The 26,222-nt window shown below is 37.3% G+C and overlaps 1 protein-coding gene across 9 annotated transcripts in view; it reads right to left on the bottom strand.

Annotated features, from left to right (window-relative positions):
- Positions 1 to 2,370: 2,370 nt before the first annotated feature.
- The window catches only part of ATXN7L1 (ataxin 7 like 1), a 121,384-nt gene continuing 97,532 nt past the window's right edge, over positions 2,371 to 26,222 (bottom strand). For 7 of the 9 annotated variants that reach the window (XM_026841205.1, XM_026841211.1, XM_026841207.1 and 4 more), the window contains 7 exons: positions 21,829 to 21,911; positions 20,715 to 20,971; positions 18,271 to 18,463; positions 15,715 to 15,836; positions 11,603 to 12,554; positions 7,365 to 7,439; positions 2,371 to 4,138 (listed from right to left, as the gene is read on the bottom strand). In XM_026841205.1, the coding sequence (XP_026697006.1) occupies positions 4,097 to 4,138; positions 7,365 to 7,439; positions 11,603 to 12,554; positions 15,715 to 15,836; positions 18,271 to 18,463; positions 20,715 to 20,971; positions 21,829 to 21,911 (1,724 nt within the window). In that variant the 3' untranslated portion in view covers positions 2,371 to 4,096. Of the gene's footprint in view, positions 4,593 to 7,364; positions 7,440 to 7,469; positions 9,248 to 11,534; positions 12,555 to 15,714; positions 15,837 to 18,270; positions 18,464 to 20,714; positions 20,972 to 21,828; positions 21,912 to 26,222 lie in introns of those variants that run through there. The other 2 variants (XM_026841209.1, XM_026841210.1) reach the window with 2 other exon arrangements.

The following is a 26,222-nucleotide window of genomic DNA, read 5'->3' as shown; positions in this document are numbered from 1 at the left end:
CCTGACAGATTTGGAAGAGTAAAACTGATACTGGTTGCACACAGCAATGACTTTCTTCTAAAATAAATAGTTCTGTGGTAAACCCAGAAGCATAAAAATTACAGTGCAATGAATAAAAAAGTTACAGTGTGATCTGCTTCCCTCTGAAACTGGTGGTATTTAGAGCATGTTAGATAACACAAGCAAGAGTACTGCTACAAGAAAAATACTTGTATAACCAAAAAAAGGGTGGGGGAAACCAACTCCAAATAGACAATCAGTCTAACGAACCTGCAAGTGCTAAAAAAATTACAAAGATTGACATTTGGAAAATAAATTCAGTGGTCTTTGGCCTTTGCTGGCCATGAACAATGATGGCAAGCAACTAATAACTCATGGCTGTAACATTCCATTTCTTGACTGTAGCTTTAATTCCTAATGGCTGCCAGAAATAGCAAAGCATCTTACAAACACAGTGTCACTCTTCAGCCATACATAGGGACTACTCTATCAGATGAAACTTCACTATCTGCTGTTACTTCATGATGAGCCGTTTTTCTATACGGGAAAAGATAAACTCAGGATTAAAAAAAAGTTTTCAAAATATAAGCAGCTCAGACCAAGTACAAATTGTACAGTAAAGAGGAAGTCTGGGATTAACTTTTGCAACAGGTATCAGAAGATGCAAGACATGACACAAAAAGCTGTCTATCTAGAAGGTAAAATTTTCCTCCTCCAATCACTGCTTCCTGTAACACAGGCCAGCTTTTTATCTCCTCTGTCAGTTCTGAGTGTATGCATACAAAAATGCAGTTTGCAGTCCAAATTTTTTGCTTTTAAAAAAGATCATGCCATAATTGTGAGCATCTTCCCTACAGTATCGCCGAGACTGAGTTTCCAGATATTTCATAAAAGAAGCATAAAACTGTACATCTTCCCCAGATTTGCAGAAGAGGTTTGCTGCGAGAGAAAAAAACTGCAATCCTCTCTGCAGAGCTGACAAGCCAATGAACAATTTAAGTCTCATTTGATCTGTAACTGGAACAGGCTTTACACAGAACAAGAATCTTAATGCCTAGATAAAAGTTGCATTTTTAGTATTAACCATGATAAAAAGACTGGTTATAAATTTGTACTGCCCTCTGAAGCGAGAACTCCTAAATCTAGCAGCTGTGGCAAAGTTAATTCTTACACTGATAAGGAATGAGAAAATGCATTCAGCTAAGCAAAGGAATTTTAAAATGATTTATCAGTGCAAAAACCTCAGTAGCTGGTTGTCGCTCGTGTCCTGACATGTAAGCACAGAAATATTTTAGACATGAATGCCAAAAATAATCCCAGAGCAATTCAGCCCTGTACCGAGAGCTGAACAGATCTTTTGAACTACCGGTCGAATTCTCAGCGCTGGCTATCTGCACAGTGTATTTCAGCCTCTGGGAGGAAAAAGGGCAGTCCTGCAATAGAAACCATTTTTGCTTTGCAAAGATAAATAATGACAAAACCCACCTGTTTCTTACAAACATATAAATTATTTTATTTACAAAGCCATGTTACAAAAAAAAAATAATAATAAAGCAAAAAACAAAAAATACAATCGCTCACTAGAGAATATCTCCAGGCCCGGTGTTGAACCATGGCAGTATCAATCAGATACATGTTTGTTCTGTTTTTCCTTTTTTAAACTGTAAGCCATAGAATTTACTATTTACACCTACTTTAGACATTTATTCTGCTTACAATTATCACAAGCATGGAATGAATTCTATTTGATACTGCTAATACATAAAGGTGCAGGACAAAGAATGAAAATACTTAGTGTTACAAAATATGGATTGTAGAAAAGAAATTGGCTGTACAAGTATGGCATTTTTTTTTTCTTAGAATGATTGGACATGCTTTCTTCAAAAGTCTTCTGGAAAAGGTTCTAAAATCTGTAGTAGGAAAGCACAATATAGCAGGTGCAAATTCATTTCTGTGCAACAACAGTTATTTAATATATCCCATGACTGACCAGCTATGCAAAACCCACAGAGTTTTGTTAAAGTGCCATGGGTCAACAGCATAACAAAATATAAGGTGTAAATAGAAAAATTTCTTTTTTTCTTCTTTTTTTTTAAAACAATAGTTCACTGAGAATCAGCAATAATAGAATATGCTGTATAAACTATTCTCTACAAAGGTCGATCAGCACTATTTACAATTGTTACATCAATACAAAAGAAGGCATACAAGTTATCCAAGTCGCTTTTTATGGCTGACAGGCCTATGCATTGCGTATGTGTAACAACCAAAGCTTCTGAGCCTCTATTGCTGGAAACAAATCACAAGATTTTCAGGCAAATGGGGAAGAAAAAGAACTACTGAGTGAATGCTACACTAATAATGCATTATAGGCTGGTCCAGTTTGTATCCTTTTTTTCCAAATGTTTACTTCCATTTCACTTTTCAGGCTGAAATTTTTGATACATATAATTAAATAATGATTCTTTGATGATGAAGAACACTGTGGGATTTTACTTCGTGCATAACTTTCGTGAAATGCTGTCAGGTGTAAGCCAGTTGAAAAAAAAAAAATTTAAGCAGCATTCAAAGGACAGGCTCCATATTCCAGCTTTCCAATTAAAAGATGCATGGAAAGAGCTAAAGCTTCCTAAAACTACAAAATTGCTCCTTCAGACACAGATTAGCATTATTTCTCAGAAGCAACCACTGAATCTCACAACCACTGTTTTCCCTCAACAATTAGAAATAGCAGTTCATTGATTACAGAGGATGACTTTATTACTGAGATTTTTAAACTCCTGCAGTTTTATAACTCAAAATAAATTAAAAAAAAAATCAACATAGTACTGCTCCTAAAACTGAACAAGACAAAAATTGTGCAAAAATAACAAAGATATGTACACATTTTTCAGTCTGAAGAAATGTACAATAAAAACATAATTCAAAGAACATTTTAAAAATATAAACATTGCTTAAACTTTCCTAAGTTTCATACTGTTTCTGAAACTATACTGGTCAGTTAGCTCTGAAGTATAGCAAAACATAAATTATTACAAAATTAACACTATAAAAATTTTTATTTTAAGAATATTTCTAAACTTTTTTCAAAGGGTCTAGCCTTGTTTATAATTGCTTAAACATTTTTAGTCTTAAAATTTGCCTTAAGCCTTCTTTTTTTAAAAAAGAAAGTAGTAATAATCTCCCTATTTGCAGTCTCTCGCCTTTCCCCAAGATGTAAATAAACCAGCATATAAGTGCACTTTTAACACTGTAGAAATAAAAATTAACTCCTCTGTACTATTGTTCCAGTACCTAGTATTGGCTTCCTGATTATAAAATCTATATTTTATTAAAAAATTATTCAGTAATCCTATAAGAAACACTGTCAGTGCAATTCTATTAATGCAAGCCAATCTGCTCAACTCCTGTCCTTGCAAATCCAAACCATTTACTGAAGTTACCAAGTGCTATGATCTTAAGGGTCTAGAAATCCACCAAGATATGGGGATTTTACACGTTGAGCTCCTGATAACATTAATTACAGTTTGGTGCACAAATCCACTATGCATTGACTGAAGTATAGATTCCTTATGAGCCTGATCCTGGAAGAGGCTGAACACTCAGAATTCCCACTGAAATTATTAAATGCTGTAGGTACAGAGCACCAGTCAGGATTAGTCCCTAAAGTTGCAGTGCCCCAGCTGTTTGCAAAGTACTAAGAAATGCACTCAATTTTTATCCATAGGACAAGCTTAAATACAGAATTACTGTAATTTTTCTTTAATGAAAAAATTTGGATATCTTTTAAATAAATTCAAATCATGATCTGGATTTTTTTTGGAATGTCCGCTGTGTTCTGGTAAGGAAACAAAGGGAGCATTGCAATGCTAACAGCTTTAAAAGGCATGAAACATAACCAAGCAGAATGCACAGATCAGTGGCAAATACAAGTGAAAAACTAAACAAATCACTATTACAGTTTTCTGTAAATTTAATTTTCTTTAAAACCACAAATTCATAAAAGGTTAAATCCATCTGCAGGACATAGAAAAGAAAAACCCTGTGGAGTAGGGCTGCTGAGAGCTAGAGATTATAGGCTGGTTCCTTTTCCTTGTTATGGAAGAGTCCTTATTCTACCAGTCCGGTTTGATGTCTTCTAAAAGAGAAACCAGAGCCAGGTTCAAAATCACAAAATGTCTTTCAGTATATAATACTTCAATAACATCTGCGCCTGACAGAACTCAAAACAGGAATTTATTTCAAAGTCCCTGAACTAAATTCCCTCCCTGTTTACTGATTACGTTAGACCTTTAAGAAAATGAACTGCTTTGAATAGACAGCTGATTTCCTTTTGGCACTGTCTGATTTTAGTAAGCTTTGGTGAATCTCATGTTCATTAACTTGGTGTATCATTACAAATAAAGAGCAGCAATTAGACGACAACTCTGAAGAATCTTTTCCTCTACACAGCATGTTTTCATGCCCATGGAATCCCCACACAGCATACACGTCGTCACCTTCCCTTAATAAAATGATCTAGTTACTCAGTATTTAAAAACCACCGCATACTGAGGTCTTGAAGTGTTAACACATTCAGGCACCTAAAAGCACTATGAAGACAAAAACACTTGATTAGTTATAAACCTAGAACAAGGATAAAATCTGGAGAAAACAAGCTTTTAAATACATAATTTGTATTAACAGCACAAACAACTTGACTGTAAAACTACCATTCCATTAATGTTTGTTAAAAAATAAGTAGTTTTTGTAGAGAAAAGTAATATTTTTTTAATTAAACAGTTGGAAAAACAAGCACGCTTTTATGTATACAAGCCCCTGTTCAGGTCTAAAACAGATGTAGCAACATTCAAACTAAACAGGAATTGACAACAATCGTTTGAGGTTAATGCAATGGGGTAGAGCAGACAGGCCCCCAGCAGTTACCCTCACAGCCACCAGTCCCCCCAGGAGTACAGTGTACTTCAACAAACGTAGCGAATGGCCAAAAGAAACTACTTGTGGGAAATCAAAACAACCACAAGGCACCTTTATCTCACAGCGCAATAATGAGAACACCCCATTGTCGGTGGCGGGTGATGGTCCCAGCTCCCACTGGACACCTGGGAAGGTGAGCAGGGCAGCCAGCTTTCTGAGCAGGGCTGCGCCCGGGCGATGATCACGGGTCATGAGGCCGGGCTTACAGCCCACTGCAACTTCCCAAATGCCTCATTCTCACCCAGTCACTCAACCCGTGTTAAGGACCCCTCTCTCTCGACCCCTTCTCTTGAGAAACAACAACCTTCTCCCTTCTGGCTCCCCCTTCGCACCAGCAGACACCCCAACAGCTTGCCTGACCAGGTAACACTGGGGGCAGCCCAGAGTCACTGCTCTACACTCACATTTAGCTTGACCGCTGCAATTCTACTTCAAACGGCATTGTTAGAAGTCTGTTGTTCTGACTTGTATTCATGAAAACTTGCTGGATTTTTCCAACTATAAACCCCAGTGTATAGCAGAGATTGTCTCTGCCTGCAGACCTTGCTTCACTTGGGCTTCCTGATTATCATGGTTATAACAGTGCTAACATTAAAAACAAGAGCACTCAGGTTCCCCCAGTAATATTACGGACACAGCATGTGCTTGCGGATCCACTTATTGTTACCTAGTTAATAACACCTTTACAAGGAAATATTATAGCACAGTTTCAGACTAAAATTTTTTTAGAGACTATTCAGTTGCTATATGGGAAATGAAAGCTGTCCACAAAGCAGCTCAGACTTATTTTGACAGTGACAAGTATTTATTACATAGGTAATCACTATTCATGGTTCCAAACACTAAAATCCCGTGTTAGAGTTTTAAAAAAAGTTTAATAAAACTTAACACATCCTGATTTTCTTTTGTATTTGTATTCAGAGCTCCATACCCAACTACCAAACTGACAGAAACATATTTTTAACATTAAAGAGTTTGTGAGGCTTCAAAGAAGTGAATACTTCTATTCTTCATAAAGTTACGGAAACAGGCAGCTGAAAAGCTCAGCAGTAGCCTCTGTTTACATAAGGCTGCTGCAAAATTAATGTTTTGTACTGTTAGGTTTTCCCCATGGGATCTAGGCAACAGATCCCAACAAGCTCTGCTCCTCCTATAGTGTGTATTTTATACTAACACAGGAGCAAGAGGTTAAAGCAAAAACAGTTTTGCACTTCAGAGACGTTTTATCCCATGTTTGTTACTGGCAGTTGGATGACAGTGTCTCACCCAGGAAAACGCCAGTCCTTAGAAGTATGAAGAAACTTTCTATTTTTTCCCTTCAGAGCAGTTCTTCCATACAAATACTGGTTTGCATTTAGCACCAAGAGAAAAAAAAATTACTGTTTGGTGGATCTTCTCAAGATGTGAGTGATTCTGAATATTTTTAATGGGAACACAGTTATGGATTATCATGAATACAACCATTACTATTCTTCTGCTGTGTCTACACAGCAGAAACTAAGCAGCACGGCCATTTGGAATAACTGCTCCTGCATAATTTAGCCAGAATACGTAACAGGATTCTAAAATACTGACTGGGTCTACAGAAAAATCCTCTTGTATTTTTGTTTATTTGTGACTACACCTTGCTGAGGTGGGAAACTTTTTCATATCAAGGAGCTTGATAATTAATTCTGGATAAACTACTCAAGAGTGTCAGACAGTAGGGGCCATATTAAAAAAATAAACTAGTCTATCAGTCCTCCAGACAGATGAGGGCTAGATCACAGGTCACCTGTTCTAACAAAGCTGAGTTATGGAATTTATTAAAATTATTCAACTAGGAGTCTGTGTGATGAACAGGTATGGTGGGAGGGATAAGGATTTCTCACAGTCTAAGAACCCAGATTATGCTTATTTTAGTTATGCTTCCAGATTAGATTCTCTGAATAGTCAAGTGCTCTGTCTTCTCCATCCTCCCTTTGCTACTTTCATTTCTGGCCTATTTTTAAATGCTGTCCCTCCTATGCCACTCTGGGGACTCTGCTGTGCCATCATGCTCATCAGGGGGAGCTGGATGGAAAAACCACATTCTTAGCTGTATCCTGCACAGACAGTTGCTGCTGAGTTTGTATCACCAAAGCAACAGCCAGTGAGCAGCACATAAGCCAACCTGAGGCGTATTACAGGTGGTGAAAAACAAGCAGAAAACTTGTTGTTCAGAAATCTCAGAGGGAAAAATAACTGGAAAAAAATTAAGTGCGAGGAGAAATCTAATATTAGTTCACCGAAAGACAGCTTCTATAAAGAATTGTATTCATAAAGAAATTGTATTTTAAGGTTTTGCAGTATAAAATATTTCAAAACCACTTACAGACTAAAGTACACTTGTTTTTAAAGCAACTTACTTGTCTGTTGTGTACTGGGTTTGATGTACTCGAAGGACTGGATTGTGACAAAGCTACACTGCTATTTTTTCCAATCTGAAAGACATTAATTGAGCAGTATTGAGAGGCATATTTGTCAGTTGAATGCAGATGCTGGTAATGGCCTTCCCTTTCCTGTGTAAAGTGGCACTAATTGCCTTGCATTTGGAACACAGGTATTTTGCTATTGCAAAAGATACACTTCAGATACAATAATTTCTCAGAGCCTGTATACTTTAAATACACTCTTACAAGGCACATAAATACTATTACAGGTCAGAAAACAACATAAGAAACAGTTACTGAGGAAATAGAGACTGTAAACCCCTGTCTCCCTAGACTGAAATACTAGTCTCTCTAGTTACTGGAGTCACTCAGTGCAGATAGTCAGCAACTGAGAGCGCACAGAGTGCTCAACGTCACAGACTCCTCTCCAGGGGACCTTCCCCACTCCTGGGGAGTGTAAAGCAAGTGGCCAAGAACCACAGTATGCCTTGATTAATTTAATTTTCTTCCATATAGGGTCTTCATTTGTTATTGCTCAATAAAGCAAATATTAACCAGAAAAATCAAACTCCAGAAGTTTGAATTTGCAATTGTATCATTTTACTGCATCAGAGAATTTCTTTGGGAATGAGCGCAGATTGATAGTACACATAAATACATTTTAGAAGTACTTAGCTAAAATATTGCAATATTCAATCTGCATATTTCAATGTTTGAGACATTACAGCACTCCACAAGAGCAGTCTATCTTAGGTTGTATACAATGACCCATAAACATAGTGTAGATATTTCTGTTGCAATACAAAAGGGGAGACAGCTGTTGAGTCAAAGAAGTAGTTCTTCAAGGTTTGCAAGGCTGTTAAAAATTAACCATGGACACCTGCCTACAGATGGCAGATGACTGGAGTTTGAATAGTTATTCTCAAGGTCAATGGACTTCACGTAACATCAACTTTAATCATTTGATGGAGAGGTAGCAGGGACCTGTCTTCTAAACAGTGAGAAGTGCAGTTGCAAGTTTCTTACTGAATAGTTGGGACTGAGGCGTTGGCTGGCAAGGTTTCCACCAATGTCAGTTTTCTTCTTCCCTTCTGTGATATTGTTATTTCAGCCTTTCACGTATATAGTGAAAGGTAGCCTTTGTCTCCCTCTCCGTATCTGCCCTTTCTCACACAGTGACTGTTTAAAACAGTGTTCTCTGTTCACATTCTATCCAGAAGAAATGTTTAAAGTTTTTATTTACAGCCAATTCAGAAGGCAGGTCATGTGCTGCACAAAGATTAAAAGAGTAGGCCTCTGCCTACCCTGTTCCCTTTAGTGTGCTGTTCTGCATGACACAGCTGCTCTCTAGGTAGTAATGTGCTTTTCTTCAAAATAAAATTCTTGACTAAAGATAGACAACCCTGTAAAATCTTTCCTCACCATTCAGAACACCATGACATACCTGCAAACCTTTCTTCTCTACATCCACCATTATAACACTCCTAAAACCCTTCCATAATAAAATACATGTTCATCTTTTAAATGAAAAAATAGCCACTAGGAAATGGACTTGCTGAGGTCCTAGATTCATGAGAGGGATTATTACAGCTCTTTCAGCTTTCATTCATTCAGTGCTCCTGCGACTAACAGACTGACTTGCTACACAAGACAAAGCAAGGAGCAACGCAGCTGGCAGCACTGCGGTCGGCTTCAAGCTGCTCTACCATCCTGTCTTCATTCAGAGCTAAGGGCAGCACTCCAGGACAGAAAGGTAATTCCAACAGACTGGGCAGTGACAGCACTGGGTGAAAATAAGAAAAAAAGATTCCCACTTGTGTTGGGTCTTTAATGATGGGAACACCATTTCAAGGGCAAGACTCAAATACTTCCCCCCCCCTTCTAAAAATAAAGTCCACTTCAAAACCCAACGGCTGACACTTTCAGTTATTATCTATCCAGCCCAGACTTGAATTGAACTAGAAAAAAAACCCAACAACCTGAGCCTATCACCAGTCACTTGATCTTTTTTATGGGTTCTTGGTCTCTTAATTTAATTCACTCTATTACATCAGGGAACAGGAGCAAGATTTTAAGTAATACCCATTTTTTGGGTAGAATTTTTACCGCGATTGAATTTCTAGAACACAGCAAGTCAAAACAGCACAGCTTAAAAGTGATTTCAAGTACAATATTCTCCAGAGCTTTTATATTCACATGTAGAGTACGTAATATTATTTGACCCATATGCTTAAATGGGTACAAATTTAATCTATTTCTAGCACAAATAAACAGTGGGAAATGTCTGTTTGATATTGCATACAATTCGGTATCCTTGTCACATAGACAACTAGCTGCCAGCCAGACATCCAAAATAAAATCAACTCTCACTTTACCACCTATTTTTGATTACTTGTGTAGCTCCAAGCACCGGCAGTGTAAGAGAAAATTGTGACCAACTTTTACATATACACACACACACACACATATACATATATATATATATATGTGTATGTACCTGTGTATAAAAACATGTTCAAAAATCTGTATATCGTTACTCTCATTACATAAATTTAACCCTTTACTTAAGGAAAAAGAACCCAAACATTAGTGGGAATTAAATATTTTAAAATATTCAGAAAAGACCTCTGATTCTTTGTGGTTTATTACTGTGCAACATGTTGAAATACATCGCAGACTGGAACAGGAACGTCCCACAGGAACAGATTTAATCACTAAGAGAGTCAGAATTAGAACTCGGAACCTCTGTGTATATCTATAGGACTTCGTCAGACTGCACTAGCTACAGACACAGACTATGTACTGTGAGAAGATGATGCAATCAATTTCATACTACTAATGTTTGTACCAATTTTTTCTTCCCATTTGAGATCATATACCTCAGGGCAACTTCATCTTTTTGGGCATACACATATTTCAAAAATCAGATGTGTGACAGAATGAACAATTTACAGCATCCTCCACTGACTTTGGTGACTTAGAGATTAGTTCTGACTGCAGGACGCATTTAAAATGCTTAAAACAGACAGGCAATGCCACTACCCATTTTTAAAAGCCAAAAAAAGTAATCTTAGTTGCACCCCTGCTGGAAGTAGGAAAGAGAAAATATACCTGCTAAACCATTCTTTGAGACCTTCATTCTGTCTGCTATACCAGTTTTAGAATTAATTTATTCCTTTCTTCCATTTCCATTTCTGTCTGCTATTACCTATGGACTGCCTTGCCCAAGAACTTACCCTCTTCATTTCCAAATTCCATTTTACGAGCAATATCCTCAGGAAATGAGAGTTTCACAAACAAACAAAGAATCCTAAGCTACCTTCTCTGGATTTTCTGAGGTATTCTATTTTATATGGTTTTGTCTTCCAGATGCCAGGGCCAAGCTTTGTTTTCTGTACACTGCACAGGACATGGTAGCAGAATGAAACAGTCGATAACTATAAAGATCGCATTGTCATTTTTTCCACCAGATTTTACTTCACACACTTTTGTCATTATATAGCATTGCTAAAAGAGAAGTCAAAGGTCTAGTGCTAGTGACAATTAAGTAAGAGTGTGTAGCCTTATCTGTTGCACTGACTTCAATACTATGAACACATGCACACTAAAAAAAGACAACCAAATGTCCACTAAGGTCATCTGCTTAAGATTATAATTTCTTAATTTTTCCCATTTCAAACAGGAAACAGCATCTGAGGTGAGGCATCTCAGACTCTCCCCAGGGGAAAGGCAGATGTAGGCATTTTACATAAGAGAAATGAGCAGGCTTGCATAACATTACAAAATGAATCAGCAACAAGTTTGGGAAATGAAACAAACAGAAATGCTGACTCTTATCTTCCTGTTTTAATGACACAATTTATTTCAGAGAGATGAGAATTAAGATAAAAGATTAATTTCTGAAAATGATTGATCCGTTCTGGACACTCGATTTTACTTTCAGAGATACAAATGGCTACTTTATTAATTGAATAAAAAAATCTCATAAAACTATTTTAAGAAAGTAGATATATCTTTCTTTTTAAAAACTCTCAAAACTTCTTTCTATGATTGGTACAAAACAAATACAAATATGTTTCTGTATTAACCTAGAAAGTAAGCTGTGTGATGAAAAAACATCTGAAGCAAACATAGTATTTTCTTTACAGAATGCGTGAAATATTTCAAGTCAGTCAGACATGACCTGCAAAAAAATAACTGGAAGAGTCCCTTACCTGCCGAGAGATGGAGCTGCTTGTAGGATCTGGCACCGCAGAAATAAGGTTGGCAGTGCTCTTTCTATGAACACTATTCATACCAGGCATTTTAGTGATTTTACAGGCTTTGCTACTAGAACTAGAGTTTTTACGTTTTTTTCCTTCTGATTTGTCAAAAGAAAGGGGTAGAGAAGACACTGCATTATGCGCTCCCAGGGAGTGGTCCCCTGAGTGGTGCACAAGAGAAGATACAGACAGATTAGAAGAGTCAATACTGCTTACTACCATGCTCATATGTTTCACTGAGTCTGTTGAACTACTTGATAATGAAGTCCGTCCTGAGGGCTCCGATTTGGCACTGAGTGGGCTTGTTCCGTTATTTGTATTGTGCACAGACATACTGTTATAGGAAGATGTAGCTTGATAGGAGTTCAAAGTTGAACTGGGGTTCAGGACACAGTTCTTTTTGTGGGACCCTGAAAATGAAGATGAGGAAGATGTCTGCAAAGATAATGAGGACGATGATGACGATGATGACGACGACTGCGGCTTTTTCTTTTTGTTACTTGAAGACTCATCACTCCGAGATGACAGGTCTTTCACTTTTGAGGATTTGCTGGTTTTTGTTTTGGATGGTTTGTGGGATGGGGAAGGGATGACTGCTGGCACTGGTGACACAGCTGATGGCGCCTTAAAAGTTGAGTCCATGATACTTAGGCTTGCAGCCACATGAGGAAAAGCTGTAGTGTGTGACATAATGGAATTTGTATCTGACGTTGTCACAAAGGCTGCATTTGATAACATGGCTGATGTCATTATGTAAGAAGAAGTGATTCTTGAACTGATAGGTGTTGAAGGAATATACACCGTGCTGGGGTTGCTGAAAGGCTGTAAGACTGATGCTGGAAAAGGAGTGGAGACATGTGCTGCTGGAGAAGGCATGGGACTATCTGCCGCAGGAGGAATTTTCCTAAATAGAGAAGAAAGAAAAAAAAAAAAAAAAAAAAAAACATTAAAAATTCCATCCGAACAATGCAAAAAGGAAACAATTTCTGGGAAGGATTGACTTATTAAAAAAGGCAAAACCAGTTCATTCTGATTTTGACTCCTATTCCACCAATCACATATATTTTAACACTCACAGTTCAAAATCAGCTCTGCATTCTACAACAGCTTAAAAATGCTTTTACTTGTGATTTTTATTTTCCTCTTTTTAAACTTGCAATTCCTGTATGAAGTTCTTTGGGATTTAATACAAAAAGCAAAACCCAAACCACATGTGTTTTAATATTGTAAAGATTTGGGAACGCTGGACTATGAAGTATATTTTCCTAAAAATTTATTTTGAAATGAAGCACATTAAATCTGTGAAGGCAGCAGAGATCTAACAGAAGATTATTAGGAAAGAACTATGCAGCATAATTTTCCCTATAAAATTCTGTCATGGCACATGAGCCCTAAATTGTGTAACTTGGTTAAATCAGAACTGAGCTCCACTTCAGCACAAGTGCCTCATGTAGCAATTAAGTTCACAGTGTCACAATTTAATTACTGTATTACAAATTTAATTTCCTTTTTTCCTCTCCTATTTTAGCAAACAATTAAAAAATGCCAATAAAAATGCCTGATGGTGGTATCTATAAACATTCTAGTCCCTATGTTTCATTCACTGCATATGTTCTGCTTGAAAGTTCAAGTTGTGGAACAGATTCAGTATCAACTTAAACTCACAGGTTAGATCTGATGAGGGTAGTACTTGAGCCAGTCTGGGGGGTTGTGAAGCATTTAATCACTGACCTTAAAGAGGAAAGGAGGAAAGCTCATTCCTTTCCAAATGAGTGCTATTCCCCACAGCTCATTTGAGAGCTGGTTAGATGGGGTTAACTAGCTAAGTTATTGATTAATTTCATTGACATTGAAAAACTGACAACACATTAAATAATGCTTGATAAGCTTTATAACTAGTTGAATATTATTCTGAGAATAAAATCTAATAATATTACCTATGAAATTAGTATAATGTATTCAAATTCCTTTCTGTTCAGCCATTATCTTCTATTATTTTATGTGGTCCAGTGTTAAGAAAGAACCAGTCTTCCATAATGTCTCTTGGAAAATTATGTGAGTTTTTCTCATTATTTAGACTAAAATTTAATTCACAGTTTAATCCTATTTCGCTTTGTTAAGAAGCTGTACCTCACCATAACTCTGCTCTTGTTATCCTCACTACTGACACCTTTTTCAGTTTTTAAAGGCTTATTCTTGCCCTCAAAGAAGTATGATAAAAGAGCAGCACTGGGTGTGCTGTTTTATCATAAATCAAATCCTAATTACAAGTGTTCTCTCCTGGTATTCTTCCTATGGAGACTGTCAGACAGGAGACTGTTTATAGCACCATTACATAAGGGATTACATACAGTCCATGTCACCAAAAATGAGGAAGTCCTACTGCCTGTGACTTGCTACGCAAACAAAGCTGCTTATCAGATATGCTCCTCAGATTAATTTAAAGAAGGGCAAATAATTCTTACCCACCTTTGTAAAGTATTTTGAGAACTAGGGATAAAAAGTACTTTGTAAATGTTATTACTGTTCTCAAAATATGGCCTTGCATCCTTTTTGTCTCAGCTGGATGAGGCATGGCTACAGAGCTGCGCTAGCTCCTGTTATAAAAGAACAGCTTTACGCATACCCCTGCTCAGGGAAGACAGGAAGAGATCAGTCCAGAGCAGCGTTGAGGACAACAGAAGAATACAATAGGGGTTAAGCACTGTGAGCTTCCTGTGTTACACAGATAAGTAAGTACGGACGGAATTCATTAAAATATTAGAGATTACATAAACAGCTAGAATTTTGGAAAACGTTTACAATTGGATTTAGTGGGAGCAGGATGAGGCCTGTTTATTTCTTGTATCATATAACTACCATAGAGGTTATTTTTGGTTTTTGTGATAGTAGTGGTACTAGTGACATAATTTCTCAGATGCCCGAGTATCTTTTCTCCTGACAAACAAAGCCAATAGATAACAAGTTTTAATCTTCCTATTGAGGAACCAAAATCAGTTTTATTTGTGGAAGGTGACAGACACTGGTTAACAGCCAAATTTACCAAGTAGAAGAGAGGAATCCCTTGCAGATCAAGCATGATCCATCTCTAAACAGACATGAAACTGGCCCTTACGGCAAACCCAACCACTTCCAAACTATGTCTCCCAGCACAGTAGCACTGTTATCATCAAGTTACCAGGTTAGTCAGACAAGCCAAGCTTTAGTGTTTAAAAAATATATTTAAATAAAAATCAAACCTTGTTTATCTAATGGCTGGCATCCAATGAATATAACACAGTCCTGATAATAAACAGTGATATGAAACACTGGACTTTAGTGTCATTACATTGGAAGAATGCATATGCTGTAGCAGAATACCCCCCCAAAAAATCAATCTCATCTGCAGATGCCACGAGCTTTTCAAATACCTAATTTTTAAAAAAGAAATAGCACCTTTTTTTTTTTTTAGAAGTGCAGTCTATTTGAATGTATCTGTGTAGCCAAAGCCTACAGTGCTTGCAATCTGTGTATGTGATATAGAGGTGCTTTGATAGTCACTAATAATCAGAATTTTAAGACCCCAAAGCCAGTACGGGCATTATGGACTAAAAAAATATCATATTCCATCATGCACAGGATGTGTACTGAGCTCCTTATCTTACAACATGAGTCTTACAGAGCTAAGTCTGAATGGGTGATATAGGTGCATGATACAGGTATAAAAACCTATGCAAAATCTAACCTGTGTGTTATAAAATGATATGATATCAAAACATATCTCCAAACCCAGAAAACACCGAGCTTTAATGCTTTTAGGTAATGTTAACAGAACTACTGAATTATTCCTCCCCAGATTCAGAGGGACTAAAAAGAAGTCCTAAATCTGGCAGAAATTTATGCCAGGAGACTGTTTTTGTTGTGCTGCATATTCCTTAAGAGAGAAGAAAAAATTTGTACTCATATTACTGCTATGCCTTAATACAGAGGTAATTTTACGAATGCTTCCTATGGAGTGTTTAATTTAGAACTTTTACAGAATTAAAAATGTTAAACCACCCACTAAGTGTAAAAATCCCACTTACTTCCACATCTGTGAGTTCAAGTGTTTTTCTACCATGGAGTTTAGTGCGAATCGAAAATGGTCCCATCTTCTATCAAAGACATAGTACCCTCTTCCCATTAAGCGACTGCCATATGAACAAAACTGAAAGAAAAGATATTTCAACGGTATTTATAAAGAATATTTCTACATTATAAAACGATCATCATTTATAGGTCAAGAAACACCTTTGTAATTTGTATCATGCATATAAAACACCTTAAAAAAGTTGTTTTTTGCTTTCTACAGCATAAATACTTTTTGCATGATATATGAAATACGTACATAATGTTTCATCTTAGTGTAAAGTATAATTTATATTTCACTAACAAGTCAGTTTACTATCAGGTAAACTGGTTCATTGTCACCTATGTGTGACAGGGGAAGGATATAAATGCTAAAGTACTGTTAAGGAAACAGGTTCTGGGTAATAATACTCTTACTGCCTCAGAAAGACAAGTTACACCATTCTGTGCACATTAAACCTTGTAATTGTGTAACAGGTATAAAAATATAACTAAGCATGAAAAAGGTGCAATGGGAGCATCTTTATTATCTATTTAATAAACAAACAAACCAGTGACATCTCAGAAAAAAAAAAAAAAATCATCCATGGCACCTGCGCTACAACAGAACACTGGATACACTCTTCATAGTGTATGAAAATCATCTAGAGGAGTAGTAAATATTTAAAGAATTCTGCAGAGCTCAGGAGTATTTGCACTGCTTCCTCTGAAGAACTTCCTGAAAAGTCCTACTACACTGAAATGGTATGATCAGGAATCTACTCTTTCTTCAGTTCAGTCTTACTGATCTCACATTACGTAGAGAACTGCCGCAACACCTATCTGTGGGAGAGAAACCTGTTATAAATCATCTTTAGAAAACAAGACGGTCCCTGCATGATGGAGAGCTAATTCACACAAATTCTGACTGAGAGCAGAAGCTACTGATGCAGTAGAAAAATATCCATTTAAAGTACTTTTCAGCTTAACAGACAGTGAGTGGCAACCGTAACTGTTTATCTTGTCTGTTTCAGGACAAGGTTAACCTGGTTAATGAAAACCACCACATAAGTTGATAAACTGGCCTCACCTCCCAGTGACACAGATCAGTTACTGCTAAGAGGTAGTTAAAAAAGCTACCACCTTTTCCCCATCAATTACAACCACCTAGCTGGGAGAGGGACTTTGTAAAGAAAGTCCACTTCAGTATGAAATTTAGCAAGTTAGCATGAACTGGGCTGAAGGCAATTTACACCATCTTTTTTGACTTCACGTTGATGTGGACTAAGAACAGTTGCTCTATCAGGAACTGCTTCAACTGAGAGACGCTAAGGTTTCAAAGACCAGATTACGCAGTGGGATTTGCCTTGAAACAGAACTAGGATCCTAAAACAAGATGGCTATGGACAGCCATGCCTCATTGACAGTGCCTGTACAAGAACCGGCTCCACTTAGATTATTTTTAAAATTGTATGGAGACACATGCAGTGAGCTTTTAGGTTTTAATTCATAAAGCAGTCCGCAAAACAAAGTGGAACACAAGAGTACCAAAGAAGCAGGATGTTCCTGCATATCAGAATATTATATGGACTATAATAGTTCTTATTTTCTGTGTAAGAATCAAACCCAGAATTTCACCTGACGGTCATTTTATGTTTGGCTTATACTTTTTCCTGGTGTCTGACAATAAAAAGTTCTCCTTTGCTCTAGGGAATATAGACAGTGATACAGTTACCACAGTGTTTGTTTTATTCTGCATATCATATGGAAAAAACAGAAGTGAAGTCTTCATTAATTTTATTCCTTGGCTCAATTTTGATGAGAACCAACTGCTTAGAAGTTTGAGAGTTCTCCCACTGCTTCTCGCTTTGTACAGTGTAAACAAATTCACATTGCAGAGACAATGCCACAATGCAACTCTTACTACTTACAATGAACTTTCTAACACAGGAGAAAGACAAAAACAGCTGCCAGAGAAGTACATACTTAAGCCACCACCAGAGCAGATGGGCTATGCTGTGCTCTAGACTTTCCATTTTCAGATGAATGAAGCAATAGCTTCTAAGTCCACATACACTCACATAAATGATATTTAATTACTGCTTCAACTAGACTACAAAAATCAACAAAGCACTGTAATAGCCCTTTGCTGCTGTGTGATTTTCAGAGCTATAACCAACTGCAAGATCCTGTTTCATAAGAACTATGACAAAGACATTATCTGTTCATGTCACATTTAAAACAATGCAACTTTCCTCAATTTAGCAGAATTACATCGAGTTGCAGTCTACTGAGAAGAAAATCTAAAACTGGAACTTCTGATTTTCTGCTGCTCATCTTGTCCTGCAGCCTATGCACTGACCAGTCTTCTCCTCCTACATCATCTCATCCATACCACTTCCTGTTAAATAATCTCTTTAGAATACAGTTTTCAGAATTTAAGGTCCTCATTCCTTACATTTTGACTAACTTATTTTTTCTCCCCTCTAATTACATGAGAATAATGACAAGGCATGCCAGAGACAGACACATACCCCAAGAGGTCTGGGATGGTGTCCAGAAAAATGACAGTCTAATTTCTCAGATTCTTCAGCTCCATCCGCTTCTCCTTCATCACTGGACAATCTGCTCGTTAAATCTCCTCCCATGGAAGGCAGTGGCAGTTCTGGTACGTACCCACTGTGGTTTGAAGAACTGTTGCTGTTTATGCTATTTGCAGATGATGGTCTAGAAGGAGAATATACATTTAAATCATCAGTGTTCAAAGTCTCTGCAAACCTATCTGATGGAGTCAAGCATCAAAGTAAACTATACCAGAAATGATCAGATAAAGAAGGACAGTAAAAGATACAGAATAGCTGACATTTGGTCCTGTCAGAGACGTATCATGGGTTATCAAGTTAATGTTAGCAGAAACACCTTTATATTTCCTGAAATTTTAAATTTGCCAAGACGTTGAGTTTCAGATCTTAAGAGATAAAGAATACTAAAAATGCAAACAAAAATCAGATGCGCAAAATCTTACATTGCACCATTACTCTGCTATTTGATTAATCCCAAGGGTCCAGTCATGAAATTCTATTTCATACCAAAATCCTAGTGAAATATAACCAGAGTGTTTACCTGACACCCTCTACAGCTACTAGGTACCTACAGTAACTAGGAGGACCTCTTGCAGTACATAGGTTTTCTTTACCTTTGTCTAAAATCCAATAAAAAATGGGAATGCCTTTGCACTACAGGGCGCGATGGTGCCATGCCTTCAAAGGCCGCTTGGAAACAGAATAGAAGTCAGGGTGGAAAAGGATTCTCAATTACAATCTGTACAACCAAGAATGTATGTGGACCTCTGAGGCTGGAGGAGATGTCTGCGTTGAGCAAAATCTAAAGACCTTCAATCTCATAAATTCATGCTGTCAGGACACAGCAGTCATTAAGACTGTGGACAGGTGCCCTCTTCTGAACTGAGCAGGGATTGCTCACCAATGTCCATCAGCCAGAAATAATTGCTGCAGTTGCTGATGCGAGGGACAGATTGTGTGAATGCTCCTTAGCCTCCAGGAAGAGTCAGCCAGGTCACCATCAGTGAAACCATCAAGCTTTGCCTCAGCAGAGCAGGGAGCACTCACATAACCTCTTCCAGCAGCAGTGCTGCAGGCTTGCTGGCTCCCAGCAGAGAGAAAGCAAGGCTTTCCTCTGGCACGGCTACTTGAAAAACAGACAAGACGGCAGAACAGAGGCACTGCAGCAGAAACAGAAATGTAGATTGTACAAACACAATGTATGACTGCTGAAATCCTCCTCCTCATGTACCACTACGTTCGCTATTTCTTCAGCTGGCTCTCACTGAATCGCATTCCAGTTTTCCTTCTTTGACTATAACACCTACTAAAAACAATGTCTGCCCATCCCTCTGTGCTCCTCTCTATGTAAGAACTGTGTAAGGTCACTCCTTTTACTAGAATTATGCAGAGTTCTCACCAATTTATCTATGGGTATTCTTTCGTTGTCTTTTCACTCAAACCCTGTAAGGCCCAGCTCTGCCTTGTATGAATAAAATTTCGTTATGGCTTGATGAACACACAGAAAACATTTGAAATGGCTGTCTCTGTAAGACTTGAGATGGCAAATATATCTTTGAGATACCTTACTATCTTACTACAAAAGCCCCCAAATGGGCACCCAATCCTGACCAAGGCTTCTACAAAGAAAAGAAATATGAAACAAAGTAAGTATGAACAAACCCAATTAGTTTAGCTTTATCTACTCCAGCCAAAACTAGTACCCCCAAACAAACAAAACATATGGGAAATTTACTAGAGGATAATTAGAATACAGTAGATCCAACACTTCATACTAGTTTTTTTTAAAGGGATGTCTTTAGAAGTCTGCATTGTCTTTCTGAAGACTGTTTTAGTCCTCTCTAAGAAAAATCTTCAAAATGAGGGAAGACATGCTATGGACAGTTTCAAATCAATAGTTTTAAGAATTTGCTGCTTAGATTCTCATTTACACTAAAATGCACCTTCTTTTACAAGATATTTCATTGATTTAATTGGTGAAGTATTTGCAGAGAAGAATTCTACATGAAGGTGCAGAATTTCACCACTGACACATACCCCTGATTCATGTAAAGAGACTTTTACTCCCAAATGTGCCAGAAAGACCTGAATGTAAGCTTTCCTAATTATTACTGACCATTTTAGTCAAAAAATGCAATTACTCTGAGATTCCGAGCCAAGGGTGGACACCACTTCATGCCTCATTTCCAATCAGACCACAGGTTACCATGGACAGACTTAGGTTAATGTAAGCATAGTCTATCTTCTACTGCTAGCAGAAACTCTTGTATTAATATGTTTTATCATGCAATATATTAAAGAAGTACCAAGTGATTATAAAATAAGCTGTATGAAAGACTAAGTCATTTCTTAGAGCACCTTCAGAATGCAACATTCCATGCTGGAGAACTGCTTACCTTGGAAGTACAGAATTTGGTGGTCTAGATTTTGCAGGAGATGTTACTTTAGATTCTTGACCAGAGTTCACTGAAGATCCTGACAGAGAGTCTTGTGCTGGTGTGGGCTGGCTCTGATAGCTTTCCCTTGCAGATGGTGGATGCTCTTTGTCTTTTGCAACTTCTTTTTCCCTGGATCGAGCTTTGTGTTCAGCTAGAAGGATGTCAAACTGTTTTTTACGGCCTGGAACTGCTCGTCGATGATTAAGTGAATGAGTCTAAAAATAGGGTGGTTAAAAAGCATTTGTGTGTGCATGACATTGTTTATGAGTCCTCTATACTTCCGATACACCACAACTCTAAAAGATAAAATCTACTTCAAACAACTTTAGCCACAGTTATGGAAATAAAGCTGTTATTCCACATTATCTTTGATAATTTATGAAGTAATTCTTAAGGAGTGCCAACATCAAGGCTAAAATTACTTTTTGCAACAATGTTCATATAATAGAGTCTATTGACTTACCTTTTCCAAGACAGAAAATATAATTCCAATAATTTTAAAATATTAAGAAGTAACATCATTGTAGCTCTTAACTTACAATGAAAAATTGATTTCATTGGATTGAAAAATGTGAATACATTGTAAAGTAAATTTAACTGATCATCTCTACTGACAGGCAGCACATACACATACAAATGTTCATTATAAATGTCTTACATTGCTGCTACTTTTTGACACGAGACATTACTATCATAAGGGCAGCCTCCAAGTAATTTATTATACAAAAATCATGTTAATTTTTTACTAAATTTGACTATACTTCAACATTGTTGCACATGTGAACCAAAAAAAGGAGCATTTAAAATAACAGTTGTGCTTCTACATGAAACGTTAATGATTTTTGCATAACAAAATGACAAGAAAAAAAAAAATCTTTTTAGAAATATTAGTGGTATAATGCAGATGCTCTGATTCAAAGAAACAGAATTACTCAAAAGAATTACCTGAAGACAGCGTCTGAATACCATACCCATTGTCTGTAAGACAGGAGCAGGTATGACCTCTCAAACTACTGTGGTAGGATTTAAACTATAACAAAGCATCTGATATTTTATCTTCTAAGAAAAATACCTTGCAGGTGAGCGATCTTGTGCAAGGTTTCTTTGTTTCAGGATCCAGTACTCCACAGTGTTTATTTGGGTCAAATTCTCTTTCTGTTTGATGGGGGGGGGTAGGTAGAAAAAGGAGAAAAAATAGATTATTACAGAAATTTTAACAAGAGTAGCTATAATTTTTGCCTGATAGAGCTTAATTCAACCAGGCTCAACCTGAACGACTGATCCCATCCCCAGCATCCTCTAATAGTGCCACATGCATCACTCATGCAGTTGTGCATTTTTTGTCCTTATGTGTTTCAAACTATTTAGGGCAGGATTTCAGTCACAGACTTCATCAAAGTAAGTCTGCTTACAGTGCTGTACTCAGAGTGGCCCAAACATAGGACCAAGCCAAATACCCACAAGTTCAATTCCCTCTCTAACACTGGCTGCCTCCGAGGACATGAAATACAGCATTTGCAAATCTAGCTTCTGACTTTGGCTAAGACACATATAGACTAAATATCACAAGAGCTTTGAACCACATTTCTTTGACATACTCAGAAAATCTGAAAAAACAACCCACGGTTTCTCAGAAGCTAATACAAGTTTCAGAGGGGCATTTTGAGAGCAAAATTTGTTAAATCTGTCCCCTAAATCTGTGTAAAAAATGTGCATTATTTCCCTAAGTGAAGAAAGGCATGGAGTTTAAAGTTTGCAGAGATTATGAAAAAAAAAGGCATTTACATGAGTTCTACTCATGATTAACATTAAAAGTGCATTAATATTTAATAAGCTGTATTTGCATATTTTATTTTCATTAATATTTTAGTATTTATAAACCACAGAAAGCATCACCTCCTTTAGGTTATGATATTATAATTTTAGGGCTTATATTACAGAGCTGTAACAAAACTATGGACATAAACTTTTAAGTTTATGCCACCAAAAATCTACCATTATCTTTATATACCTTGACATCATATGTTTTAATGTGCAGACTGGTTTGCTTTCATTTGATAGAGGAATATAAACTATTTGCCAAGGCCTATTTCACTATACAGTAGTGTTACATTCAGATATAATAAACATCCTGTACTCAAATACAACATTTAATCCAGGGATCTAAAAATTCTTTATAAACAAACAAATCAGAGCGAAGACGAAGGCAGCAATTCACAGCTATGTTATGACAGCATCCCAGTGAGTAGAACAGCTGGAAGAAACATGAAACTAAGTAGCCTATGTCAGACAACAACTGTTGTCCAGATATCACAATTACTAGCAGTTTTATGTATTCTGCTATATGGGCTTAAAAGTGATAAACCAAACATTAAATGGTTATGTTATCAACCTGTTAGCAGAGACATACCAAAAAGTGAGCTTGGAAAAAACAGTTGGCACTGCTTTTCTGGTGAAATCTACAAAGGGACTGAATCTGTCACAAGCAGTTGTGATTTCTGTGGCCATTACAGCACAAAAAAGAAAACCAACCTAAAGTTGCTGTGTATGGCTAAATATAATAAACATTTTTCCATACTTAATGGATGATAATGCATGTTCATGAACTAAAGCAGTTAATTGCTCCTGGTTTTTGAGTATATGATGTTCCTATCACAGTTTCCTGAATCACCTGCCTAAAAACCTTCAACACAAAAAACAAATTAAAGAGACTATATGGACTTATAAATATGCCTTCAAATGCAAAATCCTGAGGGTAATCACAAGGCTGTGGAATGTGTTCTGAAAGTCACCATGAGAGGATGGGTTTGGACCAACAGGAAAGTATACTTCAAAAATTGTAAGTGCTGCCTTTGGGAGTATCCAGATCGCTGGATGTCAATGAGTGTCCCAACCAATCAGGACCAATTACAGCAAAGGTAGTTACTAGGAAAACATACAGAGGTAAAATCAACACAGGGAATTATAGTCAGAAAAAGTGGAAACCTCCAGCATCTACTGAACAACAAAATAGCATGCTTTCCCTGAGAAACAGAAAATACTAAACAAACAGAAAACCACTTCTCCTGGCTGAAGAGTGTGTGGCTGTTCCAGAGAAATCATGGACATCTAATCGCCAGCTACAGATGTGCCTGGTTTGGGCAATACATTAAATGAATTATCACCGTCTTACCAATAACAAAAAGCAGCTTCTCACTACCTCTGTTGGGAAACAATGAGAAGCCCTAGACTCTTGTGCAATGAGAAGCCCTAGACTCTTGTGCACAAGCACAACTTCAGAAAGCTGTTTCTCTGGAACAGATTCCATATCTTCGTGTTCAGTGGATGAAGTTAAGAGCATTCATTATAGCCTCACTGAAAGAAGAGGAAAGGCCAAAACTGAATAGTCTCAAACTCCTGTTTGCAACAGAACAGATATTCTTGGTGTAAACTGGGCATCTGCATTCTTTAACTTAATCCCAAAGAGAACAAGAACTAAGGAAGATTTAGGAAAAAAATTTTTTTGCTATTAGGGAACACTGATACATTTATGCTGGGCAGCTACAGACTGTCTTTTGTGGTTCCACAAGCTGTTTGCTCTCTCTCACCGATGACAGTGCTCCTGAAAAGAGGGCAGGTTCATTCATCACCCAAACAACCACCAGCTCTCAGCAGAGAAAAAAACCTCTAGCCACAGTCAGGGAAATGGTGTGAGAGAGCGTGGAAGTTGCTAAAAATGAAAGAAAACAGATGTAAGCTGGCCAGACCTATTAAGAAGCTTCCAAAATTAACAGCTGTACAGTTTCATAGCAGCGAATTGAGGGACACCTAAATCCCCTAGCCACTGTCTCATTCTTTTAATGGGAAATGAATGAAATTTATGTGATAGCTAAAATAATCACCCCATTGACCTTCCAAGATATTTTTCTCAATCTTTGCACAGTTCTGTATAATAATGGAAAGGAATCCATCACAGTGACACAAAATCTACAGGCAATTAATCTACAGTGCTGTCGGGACTTCTATTTGCATCATCACTAAACTACTGCATTGCTGCATCAATACACGAGGCAGAAGAAGCAAGACTGATCAGATTCTAAATCTGATAATGACAGAGAAGCTTTAAAAAAGAATCAATTCTGAGGATTTGTTAACCATATAAAAGTAAACTAATGCCTATCAGAGTGCTCAAACAGTCCTGTGCAGAGATTTCCACCAGTGAAACATTCCCTAGACTAGAAGACACTGTGAAAGGTTCAAGACAGAAGAGCGATAGTCACCTGCACAGAAAAAGCAAGCAAATTCAAGGAAAGCCCTATAGAAATGATTCTCCTTTATGAACACATTTCAGGAAGCACCTGTACAAAGAAGGTACAAGTATTACCTACATCCCCACAGTGGTACGTGGTGACACGAGGAAAACAAGCATCTCAAATAATATCAGTTTCAACTGCCCAAGTAGGAATTCAGAATTGATTAGCTAAATTAAGCATCTAAACCATTAAAGGAAATAATAGGTTAAAAGAAACCAATATTTTAAATTAACTGCAAAATATATGTAGAGTTTTTATTAGGATAACAAATTGGATCTTTGCAAGTGAAATAAGGTGTAAAAGCCTAATCAGCTACTTTCTCATAATACTTTTTTGGTTTGTGGTTCTGTTTTTTTATATATCACCTTTAACTAGTTAAGAAAGCAATCAGGGTACCGAGCCCTTTAAGGCGATGGCGTTGTTCCATACCCCACACAGCCCTAGCAAACACCTCACACTGGTCTGGAATCAAGCCAAGGTGGCAGTACCATAGGCTAACTGCCAAATTTGAGAAAATGAAAAAAATAAACCTGATATTCAGTCAAAAAATAGGGAACACTCATTAACTGGAAATTAAAGCATTTATCTTGTACAACTTCTACTTGGTTCATAACTAGTGAACATTTAGAAATCATGTGAACTAACTTTCTGCCAAACTGACGACCTAACACGCATCATACTGCCATTAGCAAAATTAGCCTTTCAGTACACACAAGAAGTTCCTGCCCAAATCACAAAGTACTGCCAGCTGATGAATAGACCCTATACAGCTTCTGAAGCCATAAACTTGAGTCAGTTACTTTTGCTTTAAAAAAAAAAAAAAAATCCTCAAAACACTTGGTATCCTTTCATTCAGAACAAAAATGTGTTTTCAGCTTTAGGGGGCAAATTCTCTACTCACTGCCCAATGGCTGACATGGGTCACTGCTAGGGAACTCCACAGAAAAGAATTCTTCCTCCCAATGGATGGCAACCTTTCTAACAGAGCCTCTGCCCTCCCATGATGGGGCATTCTGTGCTTCGGTGGCAGATTTGCACAGGGACCTACATCTTCAATACAGCTCTGCCTATGGCCATCCAGGGCATTTCCACATTAAATGTCACTCCCACAACCCCACCGTCCTGTGTTCCTGAGAAAGATCAAGACACTACAAATTTCTTCACATGCTACACA

This window comes from Athene cunicularia (assembly GCF_003259725.1).
Source record: "Athene cunicularia isolate RWA chromosome 1 unlocalized genomic scaffold, athCun1 chr1_part2, whole genome shotgun sequence".
Taxonomy (NCBI): Eukaryota; Metazoa; Chordata; class Aves; order Strigiformes; family Strigidae; genus Athene; species Athene cunicularia.
This window is presented reverse-complemented; position numbering and strand designations above follow the sequence as displayed.